This window comes from Pyxicephalus adspersus, chromosome 10, assembly GCF_032062135.1.
Source record: "Pyxicephalus adspersus chromosome 10, UCB_Pads_2.0, whole genome shotgun sequence".
Taxonomy (NCBI): domain Eukaryota; kingdom Metazoa; phylum Chordata; class Amphibia; order Anura; family Pyxicephalidae; genus Pyxicephalus; species Pyxicephalus adspersus.
In genome coordinates this window covers 16,217,077-16,239,279 of record NC_092867.1, presented here as the reverse complement: position 1 = coordinate 16,239,279, position 22,203 = coordinate 16,217,077, and the positions used below count along the sequence as shown (strand labels likewise).

The window sequence follows — 22,203 nt, the reverse complement described above, 5'->3', positions numbered from 1 at the left end:
GGTCTCCAGTATTGGGGGGTGGGGGGAGTCAATGATGGGTCCATTGAATGGCTGCAGTGATGAGGAACCATTGTCTGCCCAGTGCCGGCTGTATACACAATCTGCTCTATACTGTCCTTTGTATCCTGAGTGTAAAGCACATACCTTCGGTGCTGGGTGTCCATTACCACAAAATGGGTCATTTCCCCTCTTCCTGCAATAGAGAATGAGATAACTAGGAGGACAAGTGTTAGATTTGGAGGATCTGTCCTAAAATAAATGGAATGGCCACATCAGCAAATGTTGCTGGGACTGTAAGAGGCAGCACATCCAAATGAATATCTGTCTTATTCTATCCCTGAACCTAGAATAAATATTTCTCTCTCTCTCTCTCTCTCTATATATATATATATATATATCTGTAATGATATACAATTTCCAACAATGTACATCTAATCCACTGTGGATAAAAGATAGTAAAATAATAATTATTTATATATATATTTATATATAAATAAATATATATATATATATATATATATATACTTCTGTACATCTAATCCACAAGTCTATAGATAAAAGATAGTAATAGTAAATCTTCTATATATATTCTGTAAGGATAAACACTTTCTGTACATCTAATCCACAAGTCTGTGGATAAAAGCTAGTAAAAGTGAATCTTTAATATATATATTGTAATGATAAACACTTTCTACCAATGTACATCTAATCCACAAATCTATAAATAAAAGTTAGTAAAAAATATTATTATATATATAATATATATATTGTAATGATAGACACTTTCTGTGTTCTGTACATGTAATTCACAAGTCTGTACATAAAAGATAGTAAAAATGAATCTTCTATAAATATATAAAAAATATAGTGGATAAAAGCTAGTAAAAGTGAATCTTCTATATATATATATATCTATATATATATATATATATATATATATATATTGTAAGAATGAACACTTTTTGTACATGTAATCCACAAGTCTATATATAAAACATAGTAAAAGTGAATCTTCTATATATATTATGTAATGATGAACACTTTCTGTACATGTAATCCACAAGTCTATATATAAAAGCTAGTAAAATGAATATTATATATATATATTTTGTGACGATGAACACTTTCTGTAATACACAAGTCTGTAGATAAGCAGAAGCCACAGGTAGTTTTGTGAGGCTCTGTAGACATGGAAGGGATGATTTTTCCATCACACTGTAATTTGTGTCGGCCTTTAGAATGATGCTCTGAGCTACAAATGAATATGAATGCCGCTTTATTGTAAGGCAATCTATACATGCTATTAAGAAGCGCTGCCGCTTTGCTTACCGCCGTTCCGTGTAATTATTTTATATACATCATTCTAATGGATTTGTCGCCGATCTCCTCTTTTTTTTCCTCTTCCCTTTTTTTCAGTCCAGACAAATTAATACTTAGGAGAAATGACAATAAAATTTACATTTCCCCGTTTGATGAGATACAGGGCTATATTTTTTTTCCTGATTCCCTTTTAAAGCCGGAGCCTCACTAAAATCTCATTGAATGGGATTTATTTAGTCGTTTGAAAGATAAATCAGTTGGTGAATTTACAGCCATTTAAAGCACCTGACTTTATAATAAGACCTTCATTTAGTGCTACTCCCAGTGAGTGACGTGGATGGGGAGCAGAGGGGGACCAATCGATGGGCCAATGAGCGCGCAGTGGGGCTGTGGGCCGGCCAATCAGCAGGCGGGCCTGGCAGGTGGCTGCCCACTTATCAGTGCATCTCTGTGCTTGTCGGGGCTGACTCGGCCGGTGCGGGATGTGTGCTGCTCAGTCTGGGGACGCACAGCGGATGACATTCATCTCCGGAGGGATTGTTTGCACCGAATAGAAAATAAATAAACAGCAATAAAAAGAAATCGTGCAGGGACAGCGCTGGGATCGGATGCTTTGTAGCAGGCCGGCATTGCTCCAGAGACTCTGCTGTAAGTTGTCCCCTGCAGGACTTGGCTTTCCGCAGGGACTGGGGCCGCTCCGGATGGTCACAAATGTTAGCTGTGGGGCAGATGGATACTAACAGACAGAGCGCCTTCGTGCTGAGCAGTACCCCCCTGGCTGCTCTACACAATATGGCAGAGATGAAGACCACTTTGTTCCCCTATGCACTACAGAACCCCTCCACCTTCAAAGCCCCAAACCTGTCTGCTCTGAACACACAGATCCCCCTGGGGACACCGCATGGGATTAGTGACATTCTCAGCAGGCCCCTGGGAGCTTCTCTGGGGGCATCGGGAAACCTTCTCTCCAGCCTGCCTCGTATTAATGGACTCACCACTTCTACCGGGATGTACTTCAACCCAGCAGCAGTGTCCAGGTACCCCAAACCCCTGGCTGAGCTGCCGGGCAGAGCGCCCATCTTCTGGCCTGGAGTCATGCAAAGTTCACCTTGGAGGGATCCCAGGCTCAGCTGTCCCAGTAAGTACAACATCATTCTTATCCAATACTTCTATACTAATACACTTCTAGCATGATCATATATAGCACTATGCATGCAGGAACAACAAATAATGCGTATACGTAACTAAAGATCACATAAGACTTTTATAGCAGCAACACCATAGGAAATGTACACATTTTGACTGAGCATATATAATACTTCTCAGGCAGGAACACCATACACTTCTTTACTAATTCTTTATAACACTTAACAGACAGGAACACTATGGAAATGTACACTTCTATAAAGGTTATATAATATTTCCATATAATAGTTCCATAATTATCTCATATATAGCACTATACAGGCAGGAAACAACATGGCATACACACATGGTCCATATTAATCACATATATAGAACTATACAAGCAGGAAACATCATATAAAATACACACATTTTATTAATAATCACATATATAGCACTATACAAGCAGGAAACACTACATAATAGACACATGTTCCATATTAATCACATATATATAACTCTACAGGCAGGAAACATCATATAATACACACATTTTTAATATTAATCACATATATAGCACTATACAGGCAGGAGCACCATGGGAAATACAGGCTTCGACAATGATCATATACACACCTTTTTATAATAATCACATATAGTAGTTTCTAGATAGGAACAACATAGAAAATATCCTAATATATTTTATATGTTAATATCCTATCTAATATAACTTCTATACTGACCATATAACCATATATAGCATTCTCCAGGCAGGCAGAACATAGAAAAAAAATACATTTGTAGACAGATCATACACAAACCTTTCAAAACTTACAGTAAATTCATGAAATACACTTCTAGATTGAAACTTCTTTGGTGATCATTTACAGAACTTTCCAGGCAGAAAGACAATGCGTTGCACTTGTATACTAATCACTATACAAGCAGATTATATATAGCACTTTTCCAGACAAGAAGAAGTGTAGTGCATACAGTTCTTTATATATATATATATTTATATTCACATACACACACATACAGCACTTACATAGGACAGGAATACTATGTAATACATTTTTGTATTATATGCAATACTTTACATACAGGAAGTACCATGTAGTAATGCATTTCTTTATCGAACATACCAAGCACTTTGAAGGCAGGAAGACTAAACAACACACTTGTAGAATGATCACATACAGAACTTTCTAAGCAAGGAATCCGTACAATATTGCATTTTTGCATTGATCACGTATTTCTATAAGGCCTTACTAAAGTCAACATAGTTTTAAACTTGCAGTAAAGTCTCCTAAGTGCTTGGAAAGAATTAAAGGTGACATTGCACCTTTTACTAATTACACTTCAGTCTTATATACACACTTCCATCTGTTATCTCCTCGCATGTTCTTATCTACTTTTTATGGTGCACAAATCAATTAGTTGTAACAAGGATTAATTCTAATAAAAAAAAAAATAATACAATGTAAGTTCTTCTGTTTCTTAAAGGAATGATTTACTAAAGGAGTTGGTTATTTTCACTTTGTAAACTGAATGTTCATTTGGTAAACAAGGTGAAGCTTTGTGCACTCATGTCATCAAATACAAAAGTTTTGTTTTATTGCTCCTTGCAGATGATAGGGTATTTACAATGAACATAGCTTCACCTTATTCACTAAAATGAAATAGGCATTTGAACTCATTTAGTAAATGAATCCCAGTGTCTTTTAATGCTTTAGGTGAATGTTTCTTATGTAAGTTTTTGGTTGATCATTGCAGGCCAGGCTGGGATGATGCTGGATAAAGATGGCAAAAAGAAGCACTCCAGACCCACCTTCTCAGGGCAGCAGATTTTTGCTTTGGAAAAAACATTTGAACAGACCAAGTATCTGGCAGGTCCAGAGAGAGCTCGCCTGGCCTACTCCCTTGGCATGACAGAGTCTCAGGTCAAGGTAAGAGCTGGACCTCACATTGCATGGATCTGACATTTTATATATATATATACACACACACATACACACACACACACATCCCCTATAGAAAGAATTACATTATGCAATTTCCACATGTTTCAACTCACAGGGGCTTTAAAAAGCTGCCATTTATACAGTACTATAAATGTAAAATCCTCAAAATTTGCAGATGTTTGTTTAAACATATGAATATATTAGCAGCTGCAACTACTTTATTATATTTTAATATAGTATGCACACCTAACTATATATATATATATATATATATTATACACACACATACATATATATATATATAAAATCAGTTAAAAATCAACTGATTGTTTTTTCCTATAGTCAGTTTTCCAAAGCATGTATATATTATTTTATTTAATGTACACACTACTTAATTAATAGTACAAGTATATATATATATATGTATACGTGTGTAATTTGCTAAAGAGGTTGAGACCTACTTCTTGAATGTATGCATGAATATTCGTTTTATTTACAAAATAAAAAGCAAAATTATCTTCATTTGGAATGCCTAATAATGTGCAGTTAAAAAGTCTATTTTATGCTTTTAATGTGATTGTAGGGATTATTTATATTTTAAGTTAATGCTCTGAACTTCCTTGATAGAGATCATCAGGTGCTATACAGGCGCTGTCAGGCGCTATACAATAGGCACTGTGTATGATGTTTGTTCATATATATATATATATATATATATATTCCTAAATAGAGAGTAATTAAATAAGTTAGAATGTTGCATTACAAGACCTTTAATTATAATGTAGAGGGCTTCGTTTTATATACATATTTATCCCCATACAATTGTGATAAAAACAATAATAAATATGTTTGCTCCTGACACATTGCATTACATTGCTAAACATAAGCTGATGAAACTTATTCATTTGATTTTCTTTTCCATGATTAATTATAATCTGGTTTAAATAGTAATTAAAACTCGGAATCATTTTGTGTGTCCTAATATACGTAGATATAATATATATTATACTTCACATCCAGAGATGAAGCCTGTTGCAGCTGAGTTTAGTCAATGTTCATATTTAGGTAATTGAATGTGACAAGTACTCCTGAACCAGCACTTGTGTCTATTACACATACAATAGCAGTGCATTGAAGGAGACTAGTTAGCAATTTACTGGATACATACAGAGTACTGACACTGAATGTCACACATTTCACATTGTATCAATATCGGGCTCTCCAGAAACCATGTGAGATCTATCCGTCTGTATTATATTTTCCCCTGTTACCTTTTAATTAAAATGAAGCTGCTAGATTTTGATATGTACATCAATTGAGTTTGTATTTTCCGTCCTAGTTTTGAAACTGTGACAAAAAAATAAATAAAAGTTACATAATAAAGTACAAAAACAAACACAATAAATACAATGTTATGGACATCAATTGCATCTGTCAGTAGTTTTCTATTTTATATAAAATATAAAACATTGTTGATGTTTACAATATGAATAATATATAACGTTTTTTAATATCAATAAATATAGGATAACATTGAATTGATATAATACTTTATATATCATCTATATTGTAATAAATCAACACTTAACAATGTTTCATTAAAACTTACCAAGGGAAGGTAGTGATACCAATTGCAAATACAAGTCATTCATTTGTATATACGTGCGGGTGAAAAGGGCATAGATTGATACATATGTAATTATACCACATATCTAATTATAGTTTTTGTCCTTTTTGGACATCTATATATTTATATACAGATCTCATAGATTGTTAGCTCTTTGGGGCAGGGTCCTCTCCTCCTCCCGTATGTCTTTATCTGTCTGTCATTTGCAACCCCTATTTATTGTACAGCGCTGCGTAATATGTTGGCGCTATATAAATCCTGTTTATTATTATTATTAATAATAATAATTATTATTATTAATAATAATAATAATAATAAATCCGTTGCAGCATGTGCAATCTGATTAGTTCCTATTCTTTCTATTTTATGTGGCACTGATCTGATAAGAGAACCTTGTTGATCTCTTACATATAATATTGTAAAATACTAATATTTGGTTCTGTCCATGTCCAGGTCTGGTTCCAGAACCGCAGAACTAAGTGGAGGAAGCGGCATGCGGCAGAAATGGCCTCGGCCAAGAAAAAACACGACTCAGAGACAGAGAAAATGAAGGAAAGCTCAGATAATGAGGATGATGATGAATACAACAAACCCCTGGACCCCAACTCCGACGACGAGAAAATCTCCAGGTTGTTGAAAAAGCACAAAAGCACAAACTTAAACCTCATGAGCCCGTGCAGCAATAATTCGGACACCTTGTGATACACAAGAGACTTTCTTCTCCTGGACCCCCAATCCAAGGACATCTCCCAGCACCCCTACCCCAAAAAAGCGCTTTACAAGCTGACATGACCAGGGTATTCCAATTATAAATAAGAGTTGTAAGTGTTTGTTTAAAAGTGCTATGTGGTGTACAGACGAAAATGTATGTTGAGATGTATATAATTTTTTACAGAATAAGTTATAAAAATGATCTTATTGCTTGTTTAAATTGAGTTAAAAAAGGACTCAATTTAGGGGAACACGGTGACCCCTCAAATATCCACTATGTAATTACAGACACCACTCACACCGATATATATAGAAAACACTTTGTTACTTTTTGTACAGCTGCATTTCCTCTTACTTTGTATATATCAGATTACACAATTTTGTGGTGTATATTCCCAATGGTAAAAATTTAAGATCTAAAGGTTTTTCCACATTGACAACCCAGCCAAAAAAAGATAAAAGTGTTTATTTCAGTTGGATTAAAATATTGCCCTCCAGTTACTGGTAAAAAAAACTTTGTATATTCAATAAATTATTTAACAGATTCTCCATAAGCCCGGCGTGTCATTTTTAATATATTCTTTTATAATATTGGTGTATACAAATTATCAGAATTTTATTATTGTTGTTTTAGTATTATTTATTGTTAAAATATTAGCAGTATTTCTATTATAATAGTTATATTATAATTCTGGTTACAATTTACCATATATAATATTAGTAGTACTAAGGTAAATGTTTTTATTGTTATAGTATGTAGTGGTTTTAATATTAGTAGCATCAAATTATAATAATATTCTATTATTGGTATATTATTCTACTTTATGAATTTTTTATTATCAATAATTAACATACACAATTTTAACTGGCGGGGGTTCCTAAAATGTTAAAATGATTAATTGAAAAAAGTAACCGACTTTTTAACATTATCCTGTTTTTAATAGCTTAATCTTTAAACCAGAAACCTTTTTATATAATTTATTGTCAGATATATAGTTATTTTGTAGTGAAGTGATTTTTATTGACGACAAACAAGAAAACCAACGTACAGATCCGCCAAACAGAACCTGCAGCAACTCCAGTTAGTGTTGAACCACAAGTTCCAGCATGCCCTGGCAGTCGGTGGTGCTACAGGTGTGAATGCGGACGTGATGTTCTGTATGATAGATAGAATGGATTCCTCATTGTAATTGATTAGCTGTGATTGTACACCTGCCCCATCCTTTGTATAAACACTGACCCAGCAAATCGACTTTCTGGGACCTCAGAACTAGATTTACCAACTCCTGCCGAGCTGAGAATGTGACTGCAATTCAATGAGGACTCAGGGGGATTTACATTTTGTTTTTTATTTAAATCAAGATCATAATTATGAAATGCCTAAGACTCATTTGTTTATTACTCATTTATGACTAATATTTACTATGCTAGTTGGTGGCTAGTTTTAATATCCGTGTTAGTGCAGAACGATTTTGTAGTATTAATCTAGCTGATTATTATATAAATTAAATTATTATTTTTACATTAATACAGCACACTAAAAAATCCATTCTACAGCTCTATTTGTTTCTTCTTCATGCCAGTCAGCCATGGCAGCTCCGTGCACTCAGCACTGGTCAGTGACTGCGGCAATAAAACGAGTTTACTTCTAATTTCCAAAACCAGAAAGAAGAGAATAGAATGACTATGACACCCGTATAACTTAGGGATGGAGGTCAAAGTAATTACCGGCGTGCTTTAAGGAAGTGTACACATATATATAACAATCAGCAATTGCCGCAAAGTTGGAGAATTGAAATCAAAAACATGCACTTTAATATTTTTTGATTCGAACGGGAACCTGTTGATGTTTATGTTTTTTTTATTTTGTTTGCAAACTCAGATGAGGGTTAAAATTGTTCTGGGCAAGACAAAATGCGTACATGAGTTTGGTGTAGGAGTCATTTATAGATATTTTTAAGATTATTGTGGGTGTACCAAAAATTATTTTTTTAGAAAAATAAAGTAATCCTTGTAATATTGACATAGAAAAATCAATCCACAGAGCAGATATTTTATTAGATTGTGTTTTGTTTGAAGGAGCAACACTCCAGACTACTCTGACATCTGCAAGAGGATCTGCAGAGATTTATACAGAGGGGTTCCCTCCTCCAGATACTTCTGATATGTGACAACACACAGCATTCCCCTCAAAAAAAAGTAATAATCCCTATTACACACGAGCAATTAAGTGCATAGCCGGTCCCATTAAATAATTATCTAGAATCTGCAGGGACATCGGTCCCTAAATCTGGTGCCCATGTGTATGATATTTTCCCCTCCCTGATACCTGGGGATAACTTACTGTTCAATGCTGAGGATGCTCCAGCAGATGAGAGCTCATGCTCTCATTTGCTGCATCGTTTGTACTCTTGACTTCAATACATATTTAACAACACATCTGATCGAGGACAATGGAAAAAAAAAACTTGCTTATGATCTATCTTCTCTTGAATTCAGATTCTTGGGAAATCCGATTATGTTTTTTAGGCCACTGACTGAATGTAGATAACACACTGTGTGTGTACCAGGTGTAATATCAGCCTTAGGATCAGGTAGATGGCAATGAAGCCATATCAGAGCTCCTCAATTCAATAACCTTACTAGGAAGTTATTTGCAGAAAACAAAACACACACAAAGCTTGCAGGAAAAGTTCTAGGAGTGCTGTATTTGGCTACAGGAGCAGAAGATTATACTAGCACACATGTTCACTAATCTTGAACATCTGCAGGCCACAAAGAGAGACTTGTAGCAAATCTCATCTGACCTTTTCATTGTCTTTTGTCACTGACAACATCACAGTGTGTGACACTACCAGGCATCCTCACTTTCACTCTATTATATAGCCTGCTCCTATAAACTTGGGGAAATCCTTTTCTAAACTATATTGGTTCAGATCATAAAATTGTTTTATTATCTCTGTGCATAGACAAATACACTGATAACAAAAACATTAACGTGACCAGCTAAATATTTTCTGCCTCCATGGTATCCTGTGGGATCTGGTACCGTGGTGCTAGCAGCAGATGCTTTATTCAAACTGCCCCCACCAGCCTGCTTTTTTTCACAATACAACCTTCTGCCATCTCTTCCCCAGGTAAATGACACACATGCACCTGGCTATTCAAATTATTTTTTCTATTTCTCCATGTTCCAATTCTAATGCTCACATTCCTATTGTAGATGCTTTCAAGGGTAAATATCAGTTGACTTAGGCGTTTTAAATGGGCCACAAAAACAAAGACCCATACTCAACAACAGGCATTTCTAGGATTCTAAAAATTTCAATACACAGCAAACTATACACTTATCACAAAACAAAATACTACTTAAAGTCTTTGCAAAAGTAACACATAGACAAGCCCATAAGGGACAGTGGCAAAGATTTAAATAAATGCACAGCGATGCAGGCAGTGTGAATATGTAAAGTAAAGAGTGCGGGTGTTCTCAGTATGCAAGTATTATTATTAACATTAATAATAATATTATTACACAGTATTTTATATAGCGCCATCATATTACGCAGCGCTGTACAAAGTCTATAGTCATGTCACTAACTGTCCCTCAATAGGGCTCACAATCTAATGTCCTTACCATAGTCATATGTCATTAATGTAGTCTAAGGTCAATTTATGGGGAAGCCAATTAACCTAACTGCATGTTTTTGGGATGTGGGAGGAAACCCATGCAGACATGGGGAAAACCTGCAAGCTCCATGCAGAGAATGTCCTGGCTGGGATTCAAACCTAGGACTTAGCGCTGCAAAGGCCAGAGTGCTAACCAATGAGCCACTGTACAATGTGTAGGTGTCAGGGATGTGCAAAATATTATTATTGTACATATAAATATAGGGTTCACTGGTTGGTGAACATTCAATATATTGCATTAAATGCCCATATGCCACATTCCAAATATAGACCAAATTGATATGTGCAGAGAAACGGGACTTTAACGGAAAGTATTATTATTGTTGTTAATAAACAGTATTTATATATCACCAGCATATTACGAAACTCTATAAATATATGATGTATAGTCAGAAGTGGGTAACAAGTTCAGAAATAAGGAGCAAATGTAATTTGCAGTCTATGGAACAAAAGATCAGGAATATGTAACATCCCATAAATATAAATAAGAAATTATTTTAATAATTTAGCACCATATCCTTTATTTTATTTATTGCATAGCAGTACCTTCTGCGAGATATTTTAATCATAGACACTAACACACACAAACACTTACATTCATATAAACAAATCACACACTAGTCATCCCTTATCTGTCGCTCCATGACTGCATAACTGCCCGTTCCTCTAACTTTTTCAGTTCCTTCTCTCAGCTCTTGCAGGTGATAAAATGTAAAAATGGCAGTCCTGAGGAATGTAATGAGGGGCTGCACCCAGTTTAGTGTCACTGTTTTGCAAATATAAATTGTGAAAGCTCAAAAGCAGCATACTGGACACCCACAGCCCCAGAAAAATATGCATCTGCACCCAACACGAAATATGGGGCTCTTGACCCAGCTGCTTACACTAGCTTCACTAATGTACAACAAACTGAGATGTACTTTATCCTGACTATTTTACCTATTGATTACTATTAGGCAAATTGTGGTGCAGTATTTTATTTGTGGGATCAGGCCTGACGGGCTAGCCTCCTCTCCTTATGGTGCACCCTTGATCCTGACACCTGATAACCCTTAAATATTTTACATTTGATAGTTACTGTAATATTTAATTTGCATACTGTTAACCACCTACATGACCTGTCATTTTGAAGATGCTCTAACCCATTCGTTTAGATATCAGATTATGGCCCTTGTCAAAGTTTCTTAGAACTTTCTTACACTTTCATAATTTCAATACATGGTTTTGGGAACTAACTGTTCACTATATATTCCACACCTTGATAGGCACAATTTCAACCAGATGATAGGTGGCATTACCTTTATTTGTCAGTGATTTTAAGGTGTGGATTGAACAGTGTAAACAGATGGAGATTTGTAAAGAGTCTGGACAGAGGAGGGTAAAATTCCAGATAAAGTCAGGGGCACAGTAGACTGCTGCTTACTTTCTTATATAACTTTTTCTATACTGAAACCAAAAAAAGTGCTCAACGTATAGAAAACCTACTCCAAAAGTAAACTCACAAGAGACTAATATACTGAAATTTTATTTTTTGCTAGGTTTTGCTACCCTCTTTCAAACAGTTTGAAAAAAAACTGCAGTTTACCGCTCCTGGATGCCCAATATGCACCGCTAGGAATCAAAGATCAGTTTTAGATAGCAAACATCTGTACAGACAATTATAGTTTTTTTCTGGCTTTCTAAACACCTGAAAAAGCAGTTTTTCTTTGCTATTCAGCAAGGACTCATGGGCATTTCCCTGGTGTTAAAAAAGCCTAAAACTCCAGGCGTTCAGTGCAAGTTTATAGCCAACCACCCATAGAAGCTGCATGGAGCTTCTGGATAACTGTTTGTAAATGCTACTGCCTGCAAAAGCATGGAGATACTAACATAACCTTTAAAGCATTATTACATCTATAAAAAACCATACTCTAAGGCAAATTGCAAAGAATCTATACATATTGGCTTTGGAAAAAAGAAAAAAAAGGCCCAGTGGTTGTTTTCTGAAGGCATGCTTATAAGTTACTTGATAGAAAGATGACAGAAACGTTAACTTTTGGAAGGTTGCGCAGGAACCCCTGTCACTGCCAGTACTGCACAGTAGAATAAGGCAGTACCTGTAGCTGAAAATAAAATGTTCATTTCTAATACTTGGTTGAAAACCCTTTGCTGGCAATGACAGCCTATAGTCTTGAACATAGACATCTTGATCATGGACATCACCAGATGCTGGGTTTCCTCCTTTTTAATGCTCTGCCAGGCCTTTACTGCATCGGCTTTCAGTTGCTGTTTGTTTGTGGTCCTTTCTGTCCGAAGTTTAGCCTTCAACAAGTGAAATGCATGCTCAATTGGGTTCAGATCAGATGACTGACTTTGGCCATTCAAGAATATTCCACTTCTTTGCTTTAATAAACTCCTGGGTTGCTTTGGCTGTATGTTTTGGGTCATTGTCAATCTGTATTATGAAACGCCTCCCAATCAATTTGACTGCATTTAGCTGGATTTTAGCAGACAGTATGTCTCTAAACACCTCAGAATTTATTCAGCTGTCTCTGTCCTGTGTCACATCATCAATAAACACGTCCGCCATGTTTTACAGATGATGTGGTATGGTTTGGATCATGAGCTGTTCCACGCCCTCTCCATACTTTTTTCTTGCCATCATTCTGGTAAAGGTTGATCTTGGTTTCATCTGTCCAAAGAATGTTTTTCCAGAACTGTGCTGGCTTTTTAGATGTTTTTGAGCAAAGTCCAATCTAGCCTTCCTATTCTTGAGGCTTATGAGTGGCATGCACCTTGCAGTGCACCCTCTGTATTTACTTTCATGCAGTCTTCTCTTTATGGTAGATTAGGATATCGATACGCCTACTTTCTGGAGAGTGTTGTTCACTTGGTTGGCTGTTGTGAAGGGATTTCTCTTCACCATGGAAATGATTCTGCAATTATCCACCACTGTTGTCTTCCATAGACGTCCAGGTCTTTGGGTGTTGCTGAGTTCCCCAGTGCTTTGTTTCTTTCTCATGATGTACCAAACTGTAGATTTTGCCACTCCTAATATTGTAGCAATTTCTTGGATGGGTTTTTTTTGTTTCTGCAGCTTAAAGATGGCTTGTTTCACCTGCATGGAGAGCTCCTTTCACCGCATGTTGTCTGTTCACAGCAAAATCTTCCACATACAAGCACTCCCCAGGCCTTTTATCTGCTTAATTGATAATGACATAACAAAGGAATTGCCCACCCCATCCCATGAAATAGCCTTTGAGTCAATTGTCCAATTACTTTTGAGCCTCTGAAATGAAGTGATTGTGTAAAAAAAGGCTTTAGGTCCTCACATTTATGCAATCTTTTTCTTTGTTCAACCCACTAAATTAAAGCCTAAAGTCTGCAGTTCAACTGCATCTGAGTTGTTTCATTTATAAATAATTGTGGTACAGAACCAAAATTAGTAAAAAGTTGTCTCTGTGCAAATATTTATGGACCTGACTGTACCTTTGCAAGAAGGATTTCTGTGTTTTCTGGCACAGTTTCATAAGCATAGAGGAGATACCAGGAGATGAACCTTTAAACAAGGAGAGTTGGGCTGTAGAAGGGAAGGGCGACAACCAAGCAGGACTGGTATTTATATTTTTGTGCTAGCATGTACAGGAGGAACAATGCCAGAGGCCGAAGCTTGATTGGCATTTGCCAGAGAACACCAGAATGAGCAGATCCACCATTGCTGCCAGACTCTATTCACATACGAGCGTGGGTTCACGTTCAGCACATTTGTTTTGGCAGTGGGTCAGTGATGTTCTGGTGGGAAGGTAAGCTGCACAGGCCTCCACACACTAACTAATGATACCCAGACTGCTGTTAGGTATAAGGTGAAATTCTGAGATCCATTGTCACACCTGGTGCAGTGAGGCCTGACTTCCTTCTGGTGCAGGACAATACCTTGCCTTCAGTGGCCAGAGTGTAGGCAGTTCCTGGGTAATAAAGGCATTGATGCAATTGACTGGCCCATACGTTCCCCTGACCTAAACCCACTGTGACGTTATCATGTATTTCTGGATATCCCCCAGGACACCATCCATTGTGTCATCAGAAAGACACTGTGATGTTATCAGGGGTGCATACGGGTACATAGGAACCTGGATGTGATTTCAGTGTTCCCCAATTTTTTAGGGAACATATATTAAATGTTTAGAGAAATAGTGTTCCACCTTCACAACTAGTTGCATAAAGATTGAAGGGAGAACACAGTACATGAGTTTTACTGCCATACAAATGAAACAGAAATCAGCCAACTTTACATTTAGACTCTTTCTGAAATTGTACTGGTTAGTGGAAGTTGCAGTGCAATGCCTAATGACACAACAATTAATATCTTTACCATCGACCAGATAATATGTGAAGCCACCAGAATTATAAATAAGGGAGTGAGGTGTAAATGTGGGCATTTATTTAGGACTTGCACCTACAAACTATTTACATAAACATTACTGGTCCCCAGGAAAACAGTGGTTAGATGACACCCAGCATGTAAGACACCACATGTATAAGGTTGTCCCAGTAATGAATATTGAAAGTCTATGTTTACTAATGCTTGACATCCACCTATAAGAAAGCTATAAAAACTTAACTTGCAAGATGAGCAAAGTCCTGATCTAGTGAAGAGATATACACCTTTTGCCTGCTCAATAAACAGTTACAGCTGTAATTTATAATTACACACCTTGGTGCTATATAAATGTTTGACATTTACAAAGTTACAAACATAACGTAGAAAAAGAGACACATGCTCATCAAGCTTAACTTTAACACAATAATAAGCAAAATAATTACCAACACAGATCACTAAAAATAACAGATGGCGTCTTTACAACCGTTACCCCCCTGTTTTTAAAAAAGAAAATAATAACGTGACAAATAAATTATTCCTTCCAGATTTCCACAGGCAATATAGAAACTTCTTGAATCAACATTTCTGGTAAATTTCTATACTATACCAGTGTTGTCCAATTTGAAAGGACCCAAAGATCACATTTGTATCCACAATTTAAGTGGAGAGCTGTATAAAAAACAGCCTTTTAAAATATTTTATTAAAAAATATTAGGAAGCAGTCATATGCAATAATAATCCTCAGCATTAGTGTAAGTAGGAGCAATAATAACTAACCCTTACTTAGTATTGGTATCAGTGGCAGCAATAATAAGCCCTGCCTTTTTGTGTCAGTCAGCGAGAATAACAACGACCCCCCATTCATTGGTGTCAGTGGCAGTGCCAAAATTTTAACCCACAGAGTTTACTGGGGTCAGTGGCAGGTTCAGTAATAATACCATCCCGCCTATTGTTGTCCAGGGTTTACGTGCCTGAAGACAAACTCCCCTACTGCTATTTCCCTCCCCAGTTATGTCAGGCCTCAAACTTTACATTCCCTTTTGGTCAGAATATCACTCTGACATGCATAATTACTGTGCAGGGAGCTGGAAGACAGAACTTTAAGCACTCTGCAGACCATTGATACTTAACTATGTGTCCTCCATTCAGAAATAACAGCCTAAGGAACATTATTATTATTATTATTAATAATAACCGTATTTATATAACACCAACATATGACACAGTGCTGTACATTAAATGGTCTAAAATTTTGTCAAATAGGACCCTGCAGGATGCAAAAGAAAGTCCCATGGGCCGTCATTTGGACAGCCTTGGCTTATAGGTATCAACTTTTAGTTTGCACAACCTACCCAATTTTAAAGGAATTTTATTGAAACTCCTTGTTCCTGTAGAAGATTATTATTGTTTTCTTCAAGGGCACAACATATGTATAGAAATATACTACATCACAACCTAGACTAATAAACTAGGGAAGGACACATTTATGACTATATGACAAAGCTTGTGAATCTAGTAAAATCTGTTTGTTTGCACTTTCATATAGACAGTGTCTGGAAGTCCATCAAATTTGGAATAAAAAATGTTTAGAATGTGCTATATTTGCCTTGTAAGTTCATTGTGGTGTCCTTTATGGAGCTTTAAAGAGACAATATAAAATACACAATCCTATCTATCTTCCCTTCAGAGATCCTGACACTAGAGAATGACCAATCAATGGTTTGCTTGTCAATAAGCTAAAAAGGCAGCCACACTAACTATGAAATAAACAAACGAAAACATACACAATTTAATGATAACCAATGTTTCCACTTCCTTCTACCCCACACAAAATGCTGAATGGAGTGGAGATGTTGAATTTAGAAAAACAAACTCTTACAAACTGTATTTTGTATTTTACCAATATATTTTTTAGAATTATATTTAATAGAAGGTAAAAAAAAAAGAAAATGTATTTTTAGGTTAGGTTTAGACCTACAATAAGCACTTACTGCCATTAGCTCGGCTGCCCACACCTCTGGTCTGATTTTTAAAAAAAAAAAAACAATGTTTGTTCATTTGACAGAATCTATTTATTTTCTACTGGGCTGCCTCAGGTGAGATGCTACATGTACCATCTCACCCAAGGAAGCATTTCAGTGGTGTAAGAAAGCAGTACCTGCACCACAACCTCACTGCTAGTCTGAACATAGCCTTTCGATACATGTGTTGGTATTGTAACAAGAAATATTTAAGTGAAGGCAGGAAAGGAGAGGAAGAACAAGCTAGGTTATGGTGGTGAGGCATGACCCCTGAACACAGCATACAACCCAACAACCTTTATTAAAGGGAAAAAAACATCCACAAGATATTTGTCTTTCCTTTAATATTAAAGTTCTTGGGGAGTGAAAGGATCTCATTAGCCAAGACCTGTGGTGGATTGCTATCTGAGGAGACATTCCTCTGATATTTCCTTTATGCAGTGTATGAGTATATGTGTATGTAGGCATACTGCTTTGTATACCAAACCAAAATATAAACCAAAATAATAAACAAACATCAAATGTTATCCAACACAAAAAAAAATCGTTTAAGTAGTATAATCATTAATCTTACACTGGAAGCAACCGTGCTAAACCAAGTTCTGTGCTGAAAACCACCCATGTCCAACTTCACAACTTGCAAACTTGGCATTCTCCCATTTATGTCCATTAAACATTTTATGAAAATAATTAAAGATATTACACTTGGATTAACAGAATAAATCTGCTTGATTACTAAAACACTCCATAATACTTTTTTGTGAAAACATTGGGTAAATCTAGCTTGTCCTTTCCCATGTAAACTGTCTTAGTCTAGTGTTAAGGAGTTTATACATTACAACACTTAAGTAATGGTGGCTTATTAGCAATTATTCACTTTGAATGGATTTTGCACTTTAGTGAATAGTTCTAATAAATCCCAATGAGTGAATGATTCAATTGATGCTGTGTGATCACTGTATAGATCTTTGGAGAAAAATGAGACAAGGCCCTGCCACAACCTTGTGACACATACACAATAGAAACCATTTATTTTGTATTGCAGATGTAGGAAATTAATGCATTTTCATGGGGAACCAACAACTCAAGTAAGCTGCATTCCATTTGAACCTTATTGAAAACACACAATGTAGATGCATGTGAGCGATTCCAGCCTTGAACCCTTAACATGCTGTACTAACATCTGTGTGTAATGGACTGGCAAAAAAGCTAGCACATTTCTGTCATATATATTCATGACCATTGCTGGTATTGTATATTTTAAAAATCCCTGGAAAACCTCTACATCAAAGTAATGTGATGGGTGCTACTGCTGATCTCTCCTTCTAAACTTGCTAGTTCCCTGGCCTTCAGTGTCCTAAATAATGGACAACAAATTATCTTTTTTTTTTCTTTTCGCTCATGCTCATTTTGAATTTTTCTTACATATACATGCAGAAGGGATATGCCTCATATAAACAGTATCATCCTGTGTAAGGATCAGTGTTGTCTTTATATATTCTGCTTCTCTCCCCATATTCTATAGCAGTGTTTCTCATCTTTTCTAACACGCAGGGACCCTTAAAATACTGTTAAACTCTTCAAGGAACCCCTACTATAATTCCTATATTCACAGCTCACAGTACATTAGTGTGATGATCAGTGGGATGAATTCATCTTACATTGGGTGATAGTGGGAAGAATGTCACCCTTACAGATAACCAAAAATCATTCATGTTAAAGTTGCCTGAGAGTCAGAAATTGCTCATTGTACCAGAAACACCTAGAAACTCTGGAAGAACTTTGGTTGAGAAACACAGTTATATAGGGATCCTGCAATAAATACTGAATAGTCTTATAAGTGTCTTACACCCTTCACCATTTTACAACTCTTGTATCTACGGCCATGGGGTCATTAATTTACTCTTACAAAAGCACTGTTTGCACTAAAAAGGTATGTGTATCTCCCCATATGTGGTAGATATCACATTTTAGGGTTACCATTGCAACAATAGGTGCTCACTAAAATATGTAATTCCTTCCCTTAAAGTGAGTAGCCTGCCAAGATACTAAGTGGTGAGTGATGTTAAGATAAGATGTGCTGAGATCACAAAACAATTTAGAAAATTACTTACTACTTTCAGTTTACTTAATTGGTTCTTCAAGTTCCTCTTTATTACTTTAACACACTGCAGGTCATTTTAATAATATCTCACTAAATCTCTACACTAATTATTTAGATAAACCGGAAATTAAAATATTTTTGAAGGAGGCAGATGTCAGGATGATGGTAGCTTCAGCGGGTATTTATCCACATTGTACATATATGCACATACAAATAGTATTTCTGTCAGATAATGGATTATGAGGAGTGCAGGAAATACAGTACGACAACAAACTATTACAGCCGATAGCCCTGAAACACCAACAGTGGACAACTAATAAGATATACTATACATTTATTCCACATTGTTTTCCAGTAATCCTGTAAATAACATGGTGCATGTTAGCTAGGTTCTATGGAGCATGTCAGGGATAGAAAAAAATCATAACTGTGCTGGTATGTGATGCATTTATTTAGTTGTCCTAGTCTCAGTCATTCTGACGTGTTCTATGTATCCTTTCCTGCAAATTCCTATTGGCCAGTGTAGGCATTCTCAACCGGGGTTCTTCCAGATGTTTCAAGGGGTTCCTATAACTGTGCTGTTTGACCTATTTGTTGACAATACCTAAATAGTTCTTGGGCCAACACCACTTGATAGAGCCAAATGCATGACACCAATGATGTCATTAGATGTCTATAGATGATATTCTAGTCACCAGTGTGCAAAAACTTGTTTTGAAGTTCAGTTTGGCTTTTTTCTAAGACATTTGAGTTGGGATGTTAGAGAAATGATTTTCCCGTTTATTTAGTATATTGCAGTCCACTAGTCCTTTGTAAATTTTCCTTTATCATACTAGAGTCATAATCAGCAATACCTATTGACCCTGCCAAAAATGTAGTGTCACTTACTGCAAATGAACCTGGAAGCAAAGTCCTGCCTCTAAAACATTCATGGGTCTCTCCAAGGATACAAAGCAGGATTGAGCATAGCTAGTGGAACATAAATTTGTTTTACTAAAGGATAAACAGGTTGAAAAAAAGGAAAATACAAAAATGTCTACCTAGCCAACTCACATACCTGATGTAAAGAATGGTAATCTGCAACAAATTGCATTTTTGTTTTCTTTAGATATGTTTTAATTGAACCCAATGATGTGCACATTCTCTACAAGCACTCCTTCACAACCATTAGGCCAGAACTTTCTGCTCTTCAAAATAACAATTGGCAGAGGTTAGTTGTTATGGTAAACTGTAGGTATCACTTTCCCTGGCTGGTTGTTAGGGAGCTTTCCAGGCTCAAATATTAAACAAAGAAGGGCATTCCTGAGTATTGTTTGATTATTAAACTGATGAAATATCAATCCAGAATGCCCTTGCTATTAAAACATTTTAGTTAAATGCAAAGTATTTAGTGAATCTAAGCTCTGTATTTATTACCAAAGACTTGTTGCCTTATGAAAACAATGCACTTCTAAAACCGGCTGTTATTATGGAGCCATAGTGATGGGATTTTTTATTTATTTATTTTTTAAACATTCTTTAGGGATTTTCAAAGAACCTTAAGTGCTGACATCTTTGCTATTTGGATTTGTACCGTGCCACCCTTTCATGTGATTAGCTAATATGGGATTGCCTACAAAAGAATTAAAATTTGTGAGTCTTATGCCCCGTGTCAGACACCACTGCTGGATCGTTACATTCTGTTAAAGCAGCAGCATAGACTATTCAGAACCCATTTTCAATGCCCTGGCTGAGGGAAGGAGGTGCTCATCCAAGATTTGATGGTACATGACCCCGTCCATTGTCCCTTTGATGCTGTGAAGGTGTCCTGTCCCCTTAGCAGAAAAACACCCCCAAAGCATAATGTGTCCACCTCCATGTTTGACAGTGGAGATGGTGTTCTTGTGGTCATAGGCAGCATTCCTCCTCCTCCTCCAAAAACAGTGAGTTGAGTTGATGCCAAAGAGCTCAATTTTGGTCTCATCTGACCAAAACACTTTCACCCAGTTCTCCTCTGGATCATTCAGATGTTCATTGGCAAACTGCAGACGGGCCTGTACATGTGGTATCTTGAGCAGGGGGAGCTTGCGGGCTCTGCAAGATTTCAGGCCTTCACGACGCAGTGTGCTACCAATTGTTTTCTTGGCGACTATGGTCCCAGCTGCCCCGAGATCATTGACAAGTTCCCCCCGTGTAGTTTTGGGTAGCTTCGTCACAGTTCTCATGATCATTGCAACTCCACGAGGCGATATCTTGCATGGAGCCCCAGACGGAGGGAGATTGACCATTTACGAATTATCGCGCCAACTGTTGTCACCTTCTCACCAAGCTGCATGGCAAGGGTCTTGTACCCCAGTCAAGCCTTGTGGGGGTCTACAATCTTGTCCCCGACATCCCTAGACAGCTCTTTGGTCTTGGCCATGGTGGCTAGTTTGGAATCTGATTGATTGCTTCTGTGGACAGGTGTCTTTTATACAGGTACCGTAACATGCTTGGATTAGGAGCACTCTCTTACAGAAGGTGCTCCGAATCTCAGCTCGTTACCTGCATACAGTGAAGACACCTGGGAGCCTGAAATCTTGCTGGTGGATAGGGGATCAAATACTTATTTCACTCATTACAATGCACAAGTTCTGACTTTTGAGCACTGGGTTTTTGAGAGTTCTTTTGGTATTATTCTGTCTCTCACAGCTACAATAAACCTACCATTACAATTATAGACTGGTCATTTCTTTGTCAGAGGGCAAATGTACAAAATTAGCAGGGGGTCAAATACTTCTTTCCCTCACTGTATATGGAATAACATCCAGTGGTAATTGGAAATGTGGCCAAAATCCCACTCAAAGCTAAATGTTTAGCTTTGTTGGAATTCCCCTTTAAAAATAGTTCTGAGAAGCCATCTGACAACAAGTAAACTTGTTTTCCAGGATTCTTCACCCATCTTCCCAATACAACATATCATTGACTTTCATTTGAAAGATTAGCATGCAACCTAATTAAAACCCATTCCATTAATCATCTTAGGCAGATGAAAAGCACGCAGCTGCAACATCTCTAATTAGAATTTGATGATGTAATAAATAGGCTCAATTTATTACATTCCTTCTTGCATGCTCAAGGGAGTCCAGACCTTTTTACATAAGTGTAAGAATGTGCAACCCATCAAAACCAGCAAAGAAAAGGTTACAGCAGCCAGGGAACTAATAGACATATTTGTCTACTGTCAAGATAATCAATAAAATTAAAAAAAATGTAGTTAAATAATAAGAACACCCCCTTTCTGCAAGTACAAACCTAACCCTATT

General features: G+C 36.6%; 1 protein-coding gene across 1 annotated transcript; it reads left to right on the top strand.

Moving 5' to 3' along the window:
• The first annotated feature begins 1,815 nt into the window (after window positions 1-1,815).
• NKX6-2 (NK6 homeobox 2) lies at window positions 1,816-7,253 on the top strand. Its single transcript, XM_072424301.1, has 3 exons — window positions 1,816-2,458; window positions 4,222-4,394; window positions 6,490-7,253. The coding sequence occupies exons 1-3, from the start codon at window positions 2,032-2,034 to the stop codon at window positions 6,736-6,738; spliced, it is 849 nt and encodes a 282-aa protein (XP_072280402.1). The 5' UTR covers window positions 1,816-2,031; the 3' UTR covers window positions 6,739-7,253.
• The last annotated feature ends 14,950 nt before the right edge of the window (window positions 7,254-22,203 follow it).